Here is a 20,547-nt window from a genome sequence, read left to right as displayed (position 1 = left end):
CACATTATCGTGGACCTGGAGTCACATACACAGTTAAAGACAGTAAATTTTCATTTCTAAAAAGGGACTACAGTTATGATGATAATTTCAGGAGCTTTATGATAGTTTTCTAGCTTTTTATTTCCGAATTAATTAATTGAATTAAAATTACCAAGCCAGTTTAGTGGGATTTGGTCATGCCCCTGGATTACTGGTGCTGTAACAAACCATTGTACAATTGTATTCGCCATGCCCAGCTATGGAAAAATGCTCTTTGAGCAGGTCAGTAAGAGAAATACATTTTCTTTGCATTCATTCACAGGATGTGGGCATCACTGACCAGGCCAGGCCAGCATTTTTATTGCCTACCAATCATGAGTCAACCACATTGCTGTGGATCCGGAGTCATATGTTGGCCTGACCAGATAGGGACATCGGCTTCCTTCCTTAAAGGGCATTAGTAAACCAGATGGATCTTTTTTGGCCATCAACTGGAGTTTTAAGATCTTGATTAGACACTTTATTCCATACTCCCATTAAATTCAAATTCCACTATCTGCCATGACAAGATTTGAACCTGGGTCTCCAGAACTTTACTTGGGTCTCTAGATTAATAGTCTAGCGATAAGCTGAAGGGAAGGTGATGGTCTAGTGGTATTAAGGTTGTCAATTCTGGATGGGTGTATTCCCAGAGGTGCCGTCACGTGACTTCTGGCCTCCAAACACCCAAATCCCACACTCCTGCCATTAGTCATCATCCTGTCCATCCTTCCAGTACGCTGCCTTCACATGACCAATTAGAAAGTGAACAGCTGCTTCATGACCCAACAGGTCCATTCCTCGCAGTTAGCAAAAAGCCTTTTCTTCAATTATTTGTCATAATTAAATGTTGCGATCGCAGTGGATGTTTTTGCCAGACAAGTCCGATCCCAGAATGAAATCTGGCTTGATAGACCACATTTTGTTTTGCTTTGATTTTAATGAGGTGGTATCTCATTGAAACGTGAGCATGCAAAGTTGTAGATTTAATTTTAACAATCAAAAATTTATTTAGTAAAAGGCATAAAAATGAAATAGATAAACCAGACTAATTACTCATAAGACAAACTTAAAATGTTTTGAAACACAGTGAAATATAATCCTAATAATCCCAAAAACTCCTTTACAGATCCTAAAACTCCCCTGCACAGCACCCAATGCATCTCTTGTGTGGTACTCAAATTAGAAAATCCCTTTCCCTCACACCTCAAATGGGTTGAATTGGACTTCACATCCCCATCTGGAAAATCTGATTACTCCATATGAAGCATAGATGTTCCAAGCTTTAAATAATCACTTTAGGGTTTTAACAAACACTTCCAGTCTGCACTATCACCAACACCTTACTCCAAGGTTAACTCTAAGTTACTGCAAGGTCTAGTGTTAACAAATCCAACTTGCTTCTCCCTTTCTCAGAGGCAACCTTATACATTAAAGGTTCTACAGAATTGTTCAAAACTGAAAATCAGAGTTCTAAGCTTGGGTGAGCACAAATAGCTTAAAAACAAGAAACTTGAGAAATTTCTAACAGAAACCTTGAGGTACAATTATTTATCTTGCTCGGTCAAACTTTCCTGAGGTAAGTGAAAAACCCATTATTGATGAAAACTAGCTCTCAAATTATTTTTTTTTAAAATCAGCATGGCTACAGAAACTCAAGTTAATTATTAATTTGTTCAGACATAGAAAAGAACATGTTACTATTTCAAAATCCGAAGATCCAAACTTAACACAAATGATTTTAAAAACATAAATCATAAACTTTCATCAAATAAACAAGAGCCAACATAGACTCACTAGTGTGGAAGCAGGGCATATGGCTCATCAAATCCATACTGACCCTCCAAAGAATATCCCACCCAAACCCATCCCCATAACTTTGCATTTCCCTGGACTCTATAGACAATTTAGCATGGCCAATCCACCTAACCTGCACACCTTTGGACTGCAGGAAGAAATTGGAGCACCCAGAGGAAACCTATGCAGACATGGAGAGAATGTGCAAACTCCACACACAGTCGTTTGAGGGTGGAATCAAACCTATGCCCCTGGCGTTGTGAGGCAGCAGTGCTAACCACTGAGCCATTGTGCCACCCCATTCAGATTTTTAAAAAAATACTTGATTGCCTCAATGATGTTTCCCCTAGTTTGCTTGCAGCTGTTCCCTGGGTGATTGGTCTTTAATTGCTGTAGATTCCCTGGAAATCCTGAAGGGTTGCCAACCCTTGATCTGGAGAGATGTCAGGCTCTCTGTTGAGGGTGTGACATCCAGATAGACACACGTGATCAACCCTGGTTTGAAATCCATACATTCAATCCTTATTGTTTACATAAAGCCAGAATGAATAGAAGGTCTTTGAAAATAAATACATTATAAATAGGAATGGGGGAGGTCATTCGATCTTTTGACCTTATTCTGCCATTCAGTAAGATCATGGTTGATCTTATTTAAATTCACCTTCCTGCGCTGTCCCTATATCCCTTAATAAATTTAGTACTCAAAACTCTATCAAGCTCTCGGTCTTGAATTTGCTCAAGAATTGAGCAACCACATTTGATCAACATTCACACTTAATTTCCCACTTATATTTTGTGCATTTTCTGCAGGCTGAACTGTTAGAAACATAGCTGATTTATTCCTAAACCATTACTCTGCTGCCATAGGCAGCCTTAAAATAGTATGGGATAAATTTGGGTCATACATGGATAGGTAAAATTTGTTTGTATCATTTGCTCACTAAAACTAGAATTCAGATCACAATTCATGTGACGTTGATAAGTTGTAACAAATGTTGTGCTGAAAGCTCGATAAGTTTATTTCAAGAAGCTGAACTCCAAATCTGTCAGATAAAATCTGTGCAAACATTTCAACTCAAACACCTACCTTAACTTCATCATCCTCCCAGGCATCTAACCGAACAGATTTCACTTTGCTAACTTGAGGGATGTTTCGATGAATTCCTGAGCAATTTAAACAGATAAAAATTCCAAGAGTATAAGATGCCCAGTCACGATCTGAAAAATAGATTAAAGGTTCCATGAAGTTGCCACTAATTTATTAGTGAGAGCCACAATATATTATTATACTTAGTCTTTTCTTCTAAATCAATATTCCCTCCATTTCCATGTGACACTGGGATTTAAGAAGTATATTCTCAAGTAATAGCTTAAGAATTTAGGAGCATAGTGACAAGAAGCTACTCATCTCAGGCTTATTCTGCTTTTAAATTAGATAATAGCTGACCCAAACTCCATTTACCCACCTTCGATTCTTATTCTTTAATGCAAAGATCTTCCAATGTCAGTTCTGAAAAAGGTGGTCAATTGACTTGAACAGCTTTTTAAATAAAGAGGTGTCAATATTTCCATCACGCTTTGTGCTAAGATGCCATTCTTTGAAATATTCTAACAGGTATCAGAAGACTATCAGTGTGACAACATCAAAGATATCTTTAAATATTTTGCTGGTCCAACATTTACAGAAGTTCAAATCTGTTTTTGCAGTTTGACTGAATAGGTGTCAATCCTCTATCACAAATACGCATGGCTTGCCAACAGCATAGTATGTGAACTGCAGATTTAATAACTCTTTTAACCCCCACCCATTTTACGTTGAATGTTGCAATTTAACAATTAACGAGTCAAGCCTTAGTTTTAAACTAGAATCAAATGGTTAATTTATTTATAAGTTGGTTAACTCAGCTGTCTGTTTCATCAAGATTCTAATCCTCATCCTAACCAGCTTCAACTGCATCAGCCTTCCATCATGAGGTCAGAGGTGGGGTGTTTGTGGATGAATGCACTACGTTCAGCACATTTGTATTGCCTTAGATACTGTGTCCATCTGTAACAAGACCCAGAAAATAGTTTGGGCTTGGAGCAATAATGACAAATAACATTCGCATCACCAAATAGAAAGAATCTAACCATCTCCCATTGACATTCAATTGCATCACCATAACCGAATCCCCATTTTAACATCTTAGTGGGGAAAGCAGGGCTATGTGAGACAGAGAAAGTGTATTTAAATGTCATAAGCAAGGGAGAAAAGGGATTATGGAGGGTGATAGCAGCAAGTTGGAAAAGGACTGAAGATATTGCTCTGAAATGAACTGGTGAGCAGTCAGCAGTCCAACCTGTCCAATTCACAAGACAGTTGTTCAACAATAAGTATTTGCCTTTTTAATCGGAGATCTTCCCTCCTCTGTCAATAGCCAACTCCCCAACTGTGTTGTTATTTCAGTCTGTCATACAGCTTGCTGCCCAATGAATGATCTCAGTCACCATCCCAAAACATACATAAGAATACAAGATCTATAGGGCAGATTTGGTTACGGGCACGTAATCCTCATCACACAATATTTCTCCATAGACATTTTCAATCAACCTGCTCTGATATGCAGAGATACCTATGGACAGATGGGACTGAACTTGGACCTCCGGGCACAGAGGTAGGGATACTGCAATGATCCCACAAGAGCCCTACTTTCCTTCCATACACTGGTCCTAAAGCAAATAGCTTTATGCCAACTGCACTTAATCATACAGTCATAGAGATGTACAGCATGGAAACAAACTCTTCGGCCCAACTTATCCATGCTGACCAGTTATCCAAACCTAATCTAATCCCATATACCAGCTCTTGGCCCATATCCCTCTAATATCATGCTGCAACTATACAAAATGCCAGCCAGTGTGGTTACACTTGGAATATTGTGTGCAGTTCTGGTCTCCATATTTTGGGAAGGATGTGGAAGCATTGAAAAAGGTGAAGAGATTTACCAGGATGTTGCCTGGTCTGAAGGGAAGGTCTTATGAGGAAAGGCTGAGACAATTGGGTCTGTTCTCGCTGGAAAGACGACAGCTAAGAGAGATTTGATAGAGACATACAAGATGATCAGAGGATTAGATAGGGTAGACAGTGAAAGTCTTTTTCCAAGGATGATGACGACGACATCAGCTTTTATGAGGGGGCAATACGACAAATTGAGGAGTGATAGATTTAAGAGACATCAGAGGCAGGTTCCTTAAGCAGAGAGTGGTAAGGGCATGGAATGCCCTGCTTATGTAGTCAACTCAGCCACATTAGGGAGATTTAAACAATCCTTAGGTAAACACATGGACAATGAAGGGATAGTGTAGGGGGAACGAGCTGAGAATAGTTCACAGGCCGGCGCAAGATTGAGGGCCGAAGGGCCTGTTCTGCGCTGTATTGTTCTATGTTCTAACAGCCTTCCGATTGGAAGGAGACCAGAATAAGACACAACATTCCAAAAGTGGCCTAACCAATGTCCTGTACAGCCACAACATGACCTCCCAACTCCTGTACTCAATGCACTGACCAATAAAGGAAAGCATACCAAACACCTTCTTCACTATCCTATCTATCTGCGATTCTACTTTCAAGGAATTATGAACCTGCACTCCAAAGTCTCTTTCTTCAGCAACACTTCCCAGACCTTATCATTAAGTGTATAAGTCCTGCGCTGATTTGCTTTCCCAAAATGTGACACCTTACATTTATCTAAATTAAACTCCATCTGCCACTCCTCAGCCCTTTGGCCCATCTGATCAAGATCCTATTGTACTTGGAGGTAACCTCCTTTGCTGTCCACTACACCTCCAATTTTGGTGTCATCTGCAAATTTACTAACCATACCTCCAATGTTCACATCCAAATCATTTTGTATAAATAATGAATAGTAGTAGACCCAGCACCTTGTGGCACTCCACTGGTTACAGGCCTCCAGTCTGAAAAGCATCCCTCCACCAGCACCCTCTGTCTTCTACCTTCAAGCCAGTTCTGTATCCAATGGCTTGCTGAATTCCATGAGATCTAATCTTGCTAACCAGTCTCCCATGGGGGACACTGTCGAACGCCTTACTGGAGTCCATATAAATCAATGGGATTGATGTATTATATCGCTGAAAGTTATATATTTACAGAAACATTCACCTCTAACTTAAAGCAGAGTGACTTTTTTCAAACATTGCCCAGAGTTTGTTTCTAAAACATAAATGGATTCAGTGTTAAGCCTTTGTAAGGCTGAGCCTGAACTTGATCTAATGTGTTGCACTCTGAACTATTACAAAACCAAAATCTCCTCCAGTCTAAAGCTGTCATTTTCATCCCATCTTCAAAAGTGCTTCCTAGCTACAGTCTCCATCTCCCTCCCTGACAACAATCTGTCATCATATGATGAACTTCCAACCTTATAGTTGCAAAAATCAGTAAGATTGTCAACTTTCACCTCTGCATCAATCGCCTGATTTCACTCATCTTAGTTCATCAGTTGCTGAAACCCTCATTCATATCTTAGCTACCTGCAGCCTTGACTGTTTCAACCTATTCCTAACTGGTCTCACACATTCTACCCTGTGTAAGCTTAGGATCATCTAAACCCCTTCTGCCAGTGTCTTAACTCACATCAGACCCTGTTCTCCTTTCACCTCTGTGCTTGCAGACCTACAGTTAGCTCCCAGTCAAACAATGACTTAGCTTTAGAATGCTCACCTTCATTTTCAAATTCCTACAAGGTGTTGCACCTTCTTACCACTGTGGTCTCATCCACCCTTTCAGATTTCTGTGCTTCTTTAATTCTGGTCTCTTAAGCATCCCCAATTTTAATTACTCCATCAATAGTGGCTATGCCTTCAGCTTCCAAAAGCTCAAAGCTCCCTTAACTTCAGCTCACGGTCATTTTCCTCTTTAAACAGTAGTGTTTAAAATATGCCTTTTTGAACAGATTTTGGACATTTGACCCATATGCCCTGGTGTCAAATTTTGTTTTCATAAATGTTCCTATGAAGGATCTTGGGATGCTTTACTTTATTGAAAAAGTAGTCACATAAATGGAGATTATAGTTTTTCTGCTGGTTGGAAGTGTCCTGACCAGTACTAAAGGTATTTCAATACAATTGCCACAAAGCACTTAGAACAAGATAGCTCTTAATTAATGGATTGTCATCCATCAAGGTTGACAAATGAGAAGGAGATAATGTTCATATATTGTCGTCACAGCAGTTTATCAGCAGATAGGCTCATGAAGTCTTGAAATAGCAATCCAAAGTATAAACACTCATATCTAATGAACGTGCCTAAAAGTTCCCTCTTTGTTTTATCAGAGGCATTGGCCAGCATATAGTGAACTAATATTGATGTTTGTTCTGGTAATCTATAGAGTTATAGAGATGTCCAGCATGGAAACAGACCCTTCGGTCCAACCCGTCCATGCCGACCAGATATCCCAACCCAATCTAGTTCCACCTGCCAGCACCCAGCCCATATCCCTCCAAACCCTTCCTATTCATATACCCATCCAAATGCCTCTTAAATGTTGCAATTGTACCAGCCTCCACCACTTCCTCTGGAAGCTCATTCCATACACGTACCATCCTCTCTGTGAAAAAGTTGCCCCTTAGGTCTCTTGTAGATCTTTCCTCTCTTACCCTAAACCTATGCCCTCTAGTTCTGGACTCCCTGACCCCAGGGAAAAGATTTTGCCTATTTATCCTATCCATCAAGACTATGAAGACAACAACTATTGCAAATGGGGAAATGAAGGTGAGTGATGCCAACTCTAACCCCACTGCCTAATTTATATATGCCTTACCACGTGCACACAGGCATATATAATTCAAGACCGTTCATTTCTTTAAGAAAATCCATAATTTTATTTCTATCTAGATTTTAGATGTTATTCAATAAATTAAAACATCTGGAAAAGTACAGTGCAGCTGTGAGTTAACATTATTGTGCATTTACCAAAAACATAGAATGAGATCATATCCTTTAATTCAACTGTTATAAATTATCAAGTCACAAAATTAATGGACTGAATAATTCATAGTTATATCTCAATCAAAACCACATTTGAAATGTTTTAGATTTCAAGTTAACTTGTGATTTTGTGAAGTAAGGGAGCCTTTGGTTTCATTTTAGTTTCACTGCCTACCAGCTGCTGAATAAAATGAACTTGTACTGCACCATAATCTCTAATAAGGCGTTAGCATAGGGCCAGTGGATAGATATTGAATAACTTTGTATTTGACCATTTGTTCACACTGTTGTGACGTCAGATAGCTCAGTGGATACTAAGTTTGAGAGAAGATTTGTAGCTCGGGTGCTCGTTGTTGTGAATTTGACGGGACAACACTACCAGTATAGGGCAAGCGAAAGAAAGAACAGCCAGGAAATTCCTAGAAGCATGGCACTCATCCACAAACTCCATCAACAAACACATCGACCTGGACCCAATATACCGGCCACTACAGTGGACAGCTGAAACTGACAACCGGAAGCGGCAGGGACAGGCCACTATAAATGCCGAAGGAAACACCACAGAAGCGCTTCACAGGAAGCTCCCAAGCACTGAGGATGTCACCTAGACAGGGGACGAAACATTTGCAACAAAAACTTCCAGCTCGGCGAACAGAACCACATCAGTGGATACTACTTTTGCCTCTAAATCAGATTAGGAGTTCAAGCATCCTTCAGAGACTCCAGTACAAAAATCTAGATTAATGTTCCTAAAGCACTCAGAGATCATGTTACATTGTCAGACGTGACACATTTCCAAAGAGATGTTAAACCGAAGCCCTTTCAAAATTCAAAAAAGGTCCAATGGCACTATCCCAAAGATAGCTGTGTTTTTGGGAATCTAATCTGTGGACTTTGTAGAAATGAAAACTGGAGGATATCAATAAAGCTGTATTCTTGAACTCTATGCATGTCAAAACCCAGGGAAGGGCGCTTGGACAGTGACAATACGATGAACAGTTGGAAAACGGTACAGCATCAGGAAGCAAGTACAAAAGATGCAGCCTTCAGTCTCACTCCTTACTGAACTTAGGTACCCATTTTTATTTAAAAAAAGTTCCACCCCTCAATATTAGGACAAGCTTTGCCAACCCTTCAAGAACTTAATTGCAACTGCTAATAAAAAAACCTAGGTCTAACTGGATTTCCAGCCAAATTAAAAGATGACAAGAAAAAAAAACTCATCATTCCATGGATGTCAGTGAGTGAGCTTGGTCAACAAGACTCAGCGTTTGGGAAGACTCATCAAACTTGATCCTTGTTGAACAGACCACTGGACAGTAAGGGTTTTCTTTACTTTTGTTTTCATTCTAAGATACCATCTCTGGAGAGTTTCATTGGACACAAGTGAATAACGATATGTTTGTCTGGGGTAAAGGAGGATATAGTTCAAATGCCAGATTATGGCTTAGTTATTAACCAGTTTTCTCCCCCAATTGTTTGAGGAAAAATACTTTTTATTATAAATGGGTTACTTTTGGAATTCATTCAAGAGGCTTAGAGAAAGTGCATTCTAATCTGAGTAGCGGCAAACAAGGGAAGCGATTGACCATTTTAACGATTACACTGCCACATTTAAAGCAATGGGTTTGCTTACCATTACGTTCCTCTTGTTAGTCATATCCCCGGTGTCCCGGCTAATAGTCATCCCTCAGCCAAGAAGCTTTCAATCAGATCACGTGGCTGATATCATATTACTATTTGTAGACTTGCGTACAAGTTGGCTGTCTCACTTCTTACGTTTCAACAAAAATGTACTTTATTGACCATAAATTAGGCTTAAGATATTCGATGTGGAATTGTTTGCAATTGAAAGTTTGATGGTATGGGAACAGGATTTACTCAGGAAATTGGTGGCGTCCCTATTCTCCTGCCTGAGTGTAGAAGAGTGAGATGGTGGGAGGGAAATCTCAGCAACCTATAAAATTCTAACAGGTCTATAGCAGGTGATGGCAGGAAGGCTGTACACTGTATCCAAATGGTGGGGGGGTCCAGAACCATGGATCATAATTTAAAAGGGTATGGGGTAAGCTTTTTAGACTCAGAGGACAAGAAATTTTTTTACCCAGAGAGTAGGAAGCCTATGGAATTCGCTACCACAGAATGAGATTGAAGCCAAAACATCAAGTGTTTTCAAGGAAATAATTATAGCTCTGGTGGCTCAAAGGATCAAGGGATATGGGGTGGAGGGGTGAGGTATTAAGCTCGTTGATCAGCCATGATCAGGTTCAATGGCAGAGCAGGCTCGTGGGGTTGAATGGTCTACTCCTTCTCCCATCTTCGATGTTTCCATTGTTAAGCAAGTGGCAAGAAGCCCCACACACAATTGTCTAACTTCACTGCTAATTGAGGCCCCTTAAGTAAGCAACTGATACCCATTTAAGAGCCTCATCCGAACACTCTTCAAATTAATCCAGGAGAGACAGGGGTTTGCCAAGTGATGAATAGAGCAAGCACATGATTGTGTTTATATGCACATGTGTGGGTAGATATAGGGACAGGAGACCCTGGTTGAAAGGCCCATCGAGGGATGCAGTTTCAGGATGGGAGTGGGCTGCTGATCCAGTCTCCCCTCTGACTCCCTCATTTGCGTGCAACTGAGCTATCATGCAGTTTCTGATAACAAGGCATCACAAGTGAAGCCTGTTACGTGCCTGGTTGGTACAAGATGAGGTGGGCCTTCCCAAAAAAAAAAAAAGTGACGGGATGGTGTTCAATTCTCGTCAGCTCTCTAGCGGAGAACAGAAAACCCTGCCATCTCGACTAGATTCTGCCTCTGTAGGTCACGAAAGATAGCATAGAAATGCAAGTCGTGCACTTAATTGTGGGAGAAGGTGGAGTAAAAAAAAAACAACCAGCAAATGTACCATAGTGAGAAACACAAATCAGCACAGGACTCCAGTCTTCAAAAATAAAACTACCATAAATAAAAATAGATTTTGAAAGTCCTGACCACATTCCGAAGACACTTACTAAAACACAGAAATTGACAACATCCATCCTCTGTATAATTTATTAAAACGATGGCTGGGTTTGACTTAAATGGATTAAGTTCCTTTCTTGGCTCCAAGTTCTGTAACAGTTTTTATGAGCAAATTAAACTGCACTTAATGCAGACATAGTTTGAAAGGGATTTGTTTTTATAAATAGAAAAAATATACTCGAGGGAGATGAAACCCTCTTTAATGCATGTCCTCCGAAACCAATGGATTTTGAGAGATTGCCAAGCATCCTGACAAGTCCAATTTTTTTCCTGCTGAAGAAGGCAAATGTGTGCATCATCAAGTCTGTATTGGAATGAGCTGTTCAAAGCGTGGGACTTAAAGAGGAGCTGACAATGTCATCTGACCTTTGTTGATTAATAGGTACAAGCCAGAATTTGTAACAAGCCGGGATCGGTGACTGCTTCTTCACCCAGGAAAGCTGCACCAGAATAAAAACAAAAATTATTATTACCAGGGAGTAGGTGTCACTGGCTAGAGGCCAGTATTTATTGCCCATCAGATGCTCCAAGGATGTGATGGTGGGTCACCTTTTGTAACTACTGCCACCTACATCATGAGGATAGTGGTTTCTAAAACAAAAATCATGCAGTTCGATATTTGTCGGCTTGCCAGGCAGCAGAAAGTTAAGCGACACTCGCATCACTGTGGCACTGAAGTCATAGCTGGCCAAGGATGACAGGTTCCCTTTCTTAAAAAGGACATTAGCCATTTGTTTTTTTTTAAAAAACTGAAAAAAGTCTTACTGATGCAGCAATTCCTCTTCGAAATGAAAATCTGGTTTAAAAAAAAACATTAAGATTCACAATCTTTCATGGTGAGGTTTGAAAACTCACTCAACATAACATCTATTTATGAAGCCGAGAGTGTACGGTACCTTTACGAAAGTTTAAAGAAACAGAACTACCTGACAGCACCAAGTGTTCGGAAAAGAAGAAAGAAAAAACATAACATAACATTTGGTGGAACAACTTGATTAGCTGGTTGCCTGGAAACAACAAAACGGATTCGAATTAGGCCAGTTTAAACTATACCCCAGAGAAATACCAAACTCCAATCCAGTTTGAATTTAATATAGTGACAATCTCAAAAGCCAATGACACAATTCAATGCTTTGGGGGTATAAGACCAGGGAAAATTGAACTGTTGAGATGAAAACTGCCAAGCCAATGACATCTGCACACTGCCCAGAAAATAACGCTCTTAAAAAAAAAAGGTACCTTTATCCATCAGTAACCTCTGACGCAGCATCCCCAAGACGACAAAAAGACCGAAAAACAGGAGAATGAAAGCTGCTCAGTTTTGAGATGAGAAGTTTTGTTGTGTAAATCATAATCGGGCATTTTATTGGACTAGTGTTATAGAGGGGAAGATAACAGACAGGTTATTGTGAGGACTTGTAAATGGCTGTTAGTTAAATTATTTCTTAAATTATAACAGAGGTTACAGATGGATAAAGGTACCTTTTTAAAACAGAGCTATTTTCTGGGCAGTGCGCAGATGTCATTGGCTTGGCAATTTCCTATCAATTTTCCCTGGTCTTATACCCCCAAAGCATCAGATTGGGTCACTGGCTTTTAAAATTGTCAATATATTAAATTCAAACTGGATTAGAGTTTGGTATTTTCCGGGGTATAGTTTAAACTGATTGGCCTAATTAGAATCTGTTTTGTTGTTTCCAGGCAACCAGCTAATCAAGTTATTCCACCAAATGTTACATTATTTTTCATTCAGAACACTTGGTTCTGTCAGGTAGTTCTGTTTCTTTTAATGCTCTTAAAGGTACAGTACACCCACATCTTCACAACATAGAACACAAACATAATCACAACAAAACGTCAAATATGGGGATGGCACAGTGACTCAGTTGTCAGCACTACAGCCTCAGTGCCAGGGACCCAGGTTCAATTCACACGTCAGGCAACTGTGTGTGGAGTTTGCAAATTCTCTGAGACTGCATGGGTTTCCTCTGGATGCTCCAGTTTCCTCCCACAATCCAAAGATATGCAGGACAGGTGAACTGGCCATGCTAAATTGCTCAAAGCGTTATGTGCATTAGTCAGGATAGAGGTGTCGGTGGAGACTTGTAGGGCCAAAGGGCCTGTTTCCACACTATAGAGAATCTAATCTAAATAGCGGTCTCTAATATTTTGTTACAAGACAGACTGAAGTACTCAAAAGGACCTAGAGATTGGTACCATTTGGATTCCAATATTCTTTCTTGACTAAAAAGAATGGTAAATAGCAACAATATAAAACTAAGAACTGCAGGTGCAGAAAGTTAGTTTCTTAAAGAGTCACCAGATGCTGAATGTTAACTCTGCTTTCTCCCCACAGACCTGCTGAATTTTGCTGGCAATTTCTGGTTTGTGGAAAAAAGCAGTGGTGCCTCTACAGAAGACTGCTGAACTACAAGACAGCAATAGCAGCATCACACAAGATGTAACCCACTGTATTTGGGTTCATTTCCATTATAAAATCATCTTGACAGCAGACAGCACCACAGTTGGGCAGCAGCTGGTATCTCCACCAATAGTCGCAACCCAAGAATTGGGCACAGCCAGCAATTTGAAACACACATGAGGAATAAAGCAAGGTTCACTGGAGGCATACAGTTTCTGTCCCAATTGTCAGAATAACTTAATCTCAAAGAGATGCATTTGTTGAGTCTCCAAACTTTCAATTGGTATAGGTCTGTGTTGTGTAGGGCTGTCTCTGTTGGAATACAACAAGTGGCTCTAATTCTTTGTGAGATGTTTGTGTGCACGTTGGCATCAAATGTAGACTTGGTGTATAGTTGCAGATTAATACAAGCACCAGTTTGACTTCAGCTTTCCCTAATTTTGGGATGTGATCAGATTGCCTCACCAGCTATACTTCAGAGACATTCATTGGATACTTTTGGCAAGTTTTGCAATCATAACATACTGTAACCATCAACACTTGGCGACCATTCCTGCATTTATTTCCAGCTTGAACCTATTCAGTCTCTGGACAAATTTATCTCTGCTAGAACTCGAATGAAACTAGAGTTCAGCTTCTTGGCAATTAATTCAATTTGAACTACATTTATTTTTCACACAGACGTGCACAAAAAAAAAATCTCATGTTGAATCATTGTTTTGAACTACTTGCACTGTTCCTCTCCCAACATCTAAAGCCTGCAAAATGATGTTGATTTGACTCTCAAAAAGGACCATAATTGGGCCAAATTAAGAACAGGTTGGGAAGTTCCAAATCTGTTTGACTCAGCAGGAAGCTGGATTTCAGTAACTGCTATGGTAACACTGATCCAGCTCAGCATCAGGAGAGTGCTATTCTGTACAGGCACTATTTCTTCGAATGAGAAATTAAGCAGAGATCCTATTCCACTTCTGTTCTCAGACAGACAGAAACTCCATGGTATTATTTCAAAGAAGAACTGAAAAATCTTAATCTATTGGACCAAGTTTAAATTTGGATAAATGTGAGGTACTGCATTTTGGTAAAGTGAAAAGAACAGAACTTATACAGTCAACCGGAGACAGGGGCTCAGAAACAATCGTTAGAAATTTGAGTCACACACAGACAGGCTGTGTTTAGCATGCTTGCCGTCATTGCACAGAGCATAAAAATTGGGATTGGGATGTCATGTGGCTGTACAGGATGTTGGTGAGGCCATTTCTGGAGTATGGTGTACAGTTTCGGTTGCCATGCTATAGGAAGGATATTATTAAATTGGAAAAAAGTGCAAAAAAAAAGGATTTACAAGGATGTTGCTGGGATTGAGGGTTTGAGTTATAAAGGAGACTGTGGGATCTTTTCCCCTGGAGGTTGAGAGATGACTTAGAGATGTTTACAAAATCATGAGGCACATATTTAAAGTGAATAGCAAAAGCTATTTTCCCTAGGGTAGGGGAGCTCAAAATTAGAGAGCATAAATTTTAAGATGAGAGATTGGAAAAATTAAAAAACGGACTGAGGAGCAGCATTTTCAGAGGGTGATTCATGTGTGGAATTAACTGACAGGAAGAGGTAAATGCAGATACAGTAACATTTAAACACATTTGGACAGGTACATGAACAGGAAAAATTTAGAGTGAAATGGGCCAAAAGCACACAAATGGGACTATATTAATTTGGGAAAGCTGGTCAGCATGGACGAGTTGAAGCGAAGGGTCCATTTCTATTTTGTACGCCGCTAGTGTTTTGGCCAGCATTTATCACTAAAGCCACAGATTATTTGGCCTCTTCATTGGCTCATGAACATGGGCCACCAGCATCTGCAGTCATTGATTTTACCTCTGTGCTCATATACCTCCAAGTCCACCAACAATGACACTTCTAAAGTGCTTCATTGGCTGTGAAATGTTTTGGGAGCGGAGAGGTTGTGACAGGTGCCGTATAAATGTAAGCCTTCTTTTAAATCATTGGTCACTTTAGCGCATTCAGCAAAGCTGTGAAACAGCAGCATGAAAATACATGGAAAGATGAGCCTTCAGGAACTATAGCCACACCCAGTCCAGTTCCCTTTCAACAGCCCCATGCTGAATCAGCAATGCTAAGTTGATCTGCGTCTAGACTTTGTAGTTAAACTTTTTTTAACATTCTAAGGAAACAAAGTTTAAGTTTCCTTTGTAAGGAGGTGGTATTACTAACACATTTTCAGATTCACTTCTATTTTTCTTTTGCTGTTAGCTCTACAACACCCTACATGCTTGTTTTAAAAAAACCTTTGGGGCCACCACAAGATTGTGTGGTCTTCTAAACTTTTTGCAAAGTAATATATATATATAAGAGTTGAGACTTGGAACAGAAACAGTGGGGCAAGTTTAATGCAATGACCAGAAACTGTAATAAACACTATAATCAAATAGTTGTAAAGGACTCCAATAAAGCACCATGATACAAACTACATGACACTTTCTCCAAATAATTGTTCAGCAATGTCTTTGCTGCTTATTTGCCCTCATGGTGTACAGTTTAACTTAAATTACAACGGTGACTACACTTAAAAATGTACCTTCCTCATGAAAGAATAGAGGCACGTGCTGAGGTCCTGTAAACTTCTTTATTAAAAAAATGCATCCAGAGATTTTATTTCAGACCTGAATTAAGCAGTGGTGCAACTTTTATATGGAGGTCTTTTGGAAATACGTGCACAATTTTGAGCTTCCCAACCTCCTTTTGTTGAGATTTCACTGGATTGGGGTGGGGTGAGGGCAGCAGGTCCAGGGTGACAGGAAACATTCTCAAATAATGTGCACATGACAAATATTTTACTGAACACACCAAATTCTCACTATGGGATCAGCCAAGGTTCAGTTGGCAATATGCACACCTCAGGGTCAGAATGGAGTGGGCTCATGCCAATTACTTCCACACTAGCTACTCTTTAACACTCAAGTGCCCATCTAATCATGGGCAATACTACAGCTGACTCATCAAGAACAACCTGTGTTAACAATCAAGTTATCACAATCTGCGTCAGTCCCAAAATATCTGAAATACAGAGTCACGATTTTAAATTTCCATTAAGTCTGGAATCATGACTCTGTCAGATTGTCATGGAGTCCTACAGCAGAGAGACAGGCCCTTCAGACAAAATTGACCCATGCCGACCAAAATGTCAATCCACACTAACCCGGTTTCCCTACACTTGGCCCAAATCCTTCTCTATCTATGCATTTGTTCAAATGCCTTTTCAATGTTGTTAATCTACCTGCCTCAACCACTTCCACAGGTGCAAAACCCTGTGTAAAAACATTGCCACTCAGGTTCCCATTTATTCTTTTCCCCTCTAACCTTAAATTGATGTCCTTTAGTCCTGGATTCCCTAATCTTAGGAAAAAGACTGAATGCATTCATCCTATCCACACCTAATGATCTTATACACTTCTATATTAAAAAAAATTCCCCTTCAGTCTCCTATGCTGTAAAAGAAAAAAGTCCTAGCTTGTCCAACCTCTCGATAGCTCAGACCATGGAGTCCAGGCAACATCTTTGTAACTTTCTTCTGCACTCTTTCCAGTTTAATAACATCCTTCCTATAATAAAGGTGATGAAAACTGAACACAGTATTCCAAGTGCCGTCTCACCAACATCCTGCATAACTGCAACATAAACTTCCCAACTTTTATACTCAATGCCCTGACTGATGAAGGCCAGTGTGCCAAGAGCCTTCTTCCCTGCCCTGTCTACCTGTGACTCTACCTTCAGAGAACTGTGCAACTGAACTCCAAGATCCCTCTGTTCCACTAGACTCCTTATGGCCCTACCATTCACTATGAAACCCCTATCTTTCCAAAATGCAAGACCTCAAACTTAGTCTACATTGAACTCCATTTGCCATTTCTCAGCCCACTTCCCCATCTGATCAAGGTCCTGCTGCAATTTCCGATAACCTTCCTCACCATCTATGATACCACCTATTTTAGTGTCATCAGACTTACTAATCATGCCTTGTACATTCTCATCCAAATCATTAATATAGAGTGTACTGACCCAGGGCACTCCACTAGTCATAGGCCTCCAGTCTGACAAGCATCCTTCCACTATTACCCTCTGTTTCCTACCATTAAGCCTATTTTATATCCAATTTGTCAGCTCGCCCTGGATTCCAGGCAATCTAACCTATGAGAGCAGCCTACCATGTGAAACTTTATCAAAAAGCCTTACTGAAATTAATTTAGACTACATATACCGCCCTACTCTTGCCAACCTTCTTGGTCATTTCAAAGAACACTAACAAATTATGAACATCTTTAAACATATTGCGAGTCCAGGATTATTTGTAAAATTTCTGAAAGATAGAAAGCCCCTATAATTCCCATCTCATGCAACAAAGGGAAGGTGGTGTGGAAGGAGATGGGAAATGGGTTGAAGAGTACAGTCACTGGATCTTGACCAAGCATATATTAAAAAAAACTAGATTAGGTGGAGCTGCTGGAGGCACTGACCTAGTGGTATTATCGCTAAACTATTGATCCAAGTAATGTTCTAGGAACCAGAGTTCAAAGTCTCACCATGGCAGATGGTGAAGTTTGAATTAAAAAAAACAAAACATTAGGAGTCTAATGATGACCATGAATATTATTGAAAAACCCATCTGATTCACTAATCACCTTTCAGGAAGGAATCGGTCATCCTAACCCAGTCTGGCCTACATGTGACTCCAGACCTACTAGTAATGTAGTTAACTTTCAACTGCCCTTTAGGCATGGGCAATAAATGTTGGCCTAGCCAATGATGCCCACAACCCATAAAATAAATCATCAATTAGTCACTCATTTTGAAATCAAAATAGCTGCTATATTCACCTCTTCATTCCCATCAGTTTAACAGTAATGGGTGCAACTATAAAGCTGACCAAAAGCCTACTCCCTATTTTAATAGACACTGTCCATTTCTCGTCATTTCAGTAATCATAGAACTAGCACTGTCCAAACGGAGGCAGTAATGAAAATGTCATGCCATATATCTCAGCGATACTGAACTAAAATTATATCTCCACACAACAGGAAATTGGTGTTGTGATGTGGGAGGTGCTGAAAAGGTTAAATGTATGCAGTCAGTCAGTGACATTGAGATGTTCGGTCAACCATTCCACAGTATTTATTTAATTTATCAGAAGCATATTCTCATTTTTTGGCCATTGCCTGGCCCTTTAAGCTGATGCAGTGATTCATTCTTGTAGCATTAGTTACTTCTACACCCAATGATTAACTCTAACAGGAGGTAGGAATACCATCAGGAGACCATGCAAAAAGATTAAAATGATGTTAACACACGATTTGGAGTCAACGAGGCATTAGTTCCACTCAGCCACATTCCTGACAGTCTACACTCAGGAGATTAGAAAGGTTGCCCTTTGCTTCCATGGGATTTAGCCTACTTCATCCTCCACCAGTCAGCTGCGAAAAAAAAGTGTATTTTTTTAAATCTAGTGTCAGAGTGAAAAAGCAAAAACAAAAAGTTATTCATTTTTGGTACTTCCTCAGCTCATTAAAGATATTAGTGTTGTCACTGAGTCAATATACTTTAGTGTGGTGAAAGTTGATTCTTGTGCAATACTCTTGATTCATCATCTAAAGTGCTCCCATTACAATCACCTGTTGTGACAGATCCATTGTCATCACACTGTCTGGGAGTCAATGTTACCAATGAAAAAGAAACACGACATTCTGCAGATGCTATAAATCTGACATAAGAACAGAATATAGGGGAAGCAGATCAGGCAACATATGCGACAGAGAGAAACAGAGTTAAGGCTGAAGGCAAAAGCTTTTAACTAGAACCTGCTGATTTGGAACATTAACGGTTTTTCTCCCCACGAATGCTTCAATATTTCTAGTGTTCGGTTTGTCTCGATCTCTCCCGCGCTCTGCTGCTACAATTGGAAGAGAAGGAAGAAAATTGGCTGCCCGCTTTTAAAACTCTGTTGTTCACATGAACTTGCATTAACATAGCACCTTTCACAACCACAGGATATCCCAAATTAGAATTTTTGCTTCTTTTTAAATCATACAGCCATCACATTTCAATTAAAGTACAATTTGCTAGAAAATGAGGGAGCTCATTACAAGCTTTTGCTGAATGTTAAAGGAAAGGAGGAATTTACACACACACACATTTTTATTAAATAAAAGTACTGTGTCTAGTACATGGAAAATAAAGATTTACCCAGTTAAAAACAGTTCTTAGAGCCCTTAAAAAAGGTGTTGGATTCTTAACTTCAGGCGATAGTTATTAATGGTTGACTCAGATCTTCAGCAGGAGTAGAGTCTGCAGACCTTGGGACTTTCAGTAAGTGGTTGTTTGCCCAATTTGTTTTTTCCAAACCAAATGCTGTTTTCCAAGATGACAAGAGTAACAGACAGAGAAACAAATCCAGCTTTTATCGTCATATATAAGTTTTTCCTTCCCAGCGGTCTGCTGCTGTAAAATACAAGTTCACTGCGTTGTGGTTTAGCTCCATTGTCTTTTCAAGTTGGCTAATTGGTGTGCAACCCTGTCATCTCCCGATATGTGAAATTACCACATACACGAATAAACAGAACATGCAAACTTCTTGATTCTGACTCAGTTGCCCGATTCTGTCCTTGGGGGTGGCACAGTGGTTAGCACTGCTGCCTCACAGCACCAGGGACTTGGGTTTGATTCCAGCTTTCTCATTTCCCCTCCCCCCCCCCCTTTTCAGTCCCAACCCTCAGACTCAGCACCGCCTTCTTGACCTGCAATCTTCTTCCCGACCTCTTCCCCCCCCCCCACCCCCTCTCTGGCCTGTCACCCTCACCTTAACCTCCTTCCACCTATCGTATTCCCAGCACCCCTCCCCCAAGTCCCTCCTCCCTACCTTTTATCTTAGCCTGCTTGGCACACCCTCATTCCGGAAGAAGGGCTTATGCCCGAAACGTTGATTGTCCTGTTCCTTTGATGCTGCCTGACCTGCTGTGCTTTTCCAGCAATACATTTTTAAGCAAGGGTCCTGAAGGGTCAAGCCAGAAACACCATTTCTCTTGCTCCTCAGATACTGGCTGACCTGCCATTCTTGATCCAGAATCTAATCCACTAATTCAAATTCACCTCAAAAAACAACCCAGAAAATTCATTCTTTGTTGTACTTGATTAAGCCATTCTTTCCACTCAGAATCCCATCCCAGACTACTTTATCAAGAAACAGAACGCTTAACACAAATTAACAGCTAAAACAACCCCAAGGGGGGAAAG

General features: G+C 40.1%; 1 protein-coding gene across 1 annotated transcript in view; it reads right to left on the bottom strand.

The window, feature by feature from the left end:
* The window catches only part of LOC122560572 (arf-GAP with dual PH domain-containing protein 1-like), a 128,281-nt gene that overhangs the window by 80,255 nt on the left and 27,479 nt on the right, over positions 1-20,547 (bottom strand). Inside the window, exon 2 of the mRNA XM_043711333.1 lies at positions 2,903-3,033. Coding sequence (XP_043567268.1) covers positions 2,903-3,033 — 131 coding nt within the window. The remainder of the gene's footprint in view (positions 1-2,902; positions 3,034-20,547) is intronic.

This window comes from Chiloscyllium plagiosum, chromosome 21 (genome assembly GCF_004010195.1).
Source record: "Chiloscyllium plagiosum isolate BGI_BamShark_2017 chromosome 21, ASM401019v2, whole genome shotgun sequence".
In the NCBI taxonomy this organism is placed as follows: Eukaryota; Metazoa; Chordata; class Chondrichthyes; order Orectolobiformes; family Hemiscylliidae; genus Chiloscyllium; species Chiloscyllium plagiosum.
The sequence above is the reverse complement of the archived record's forward strand: the minus strand, read 5'-3'. Positions and strand labels throughout refer to the sequence as shown.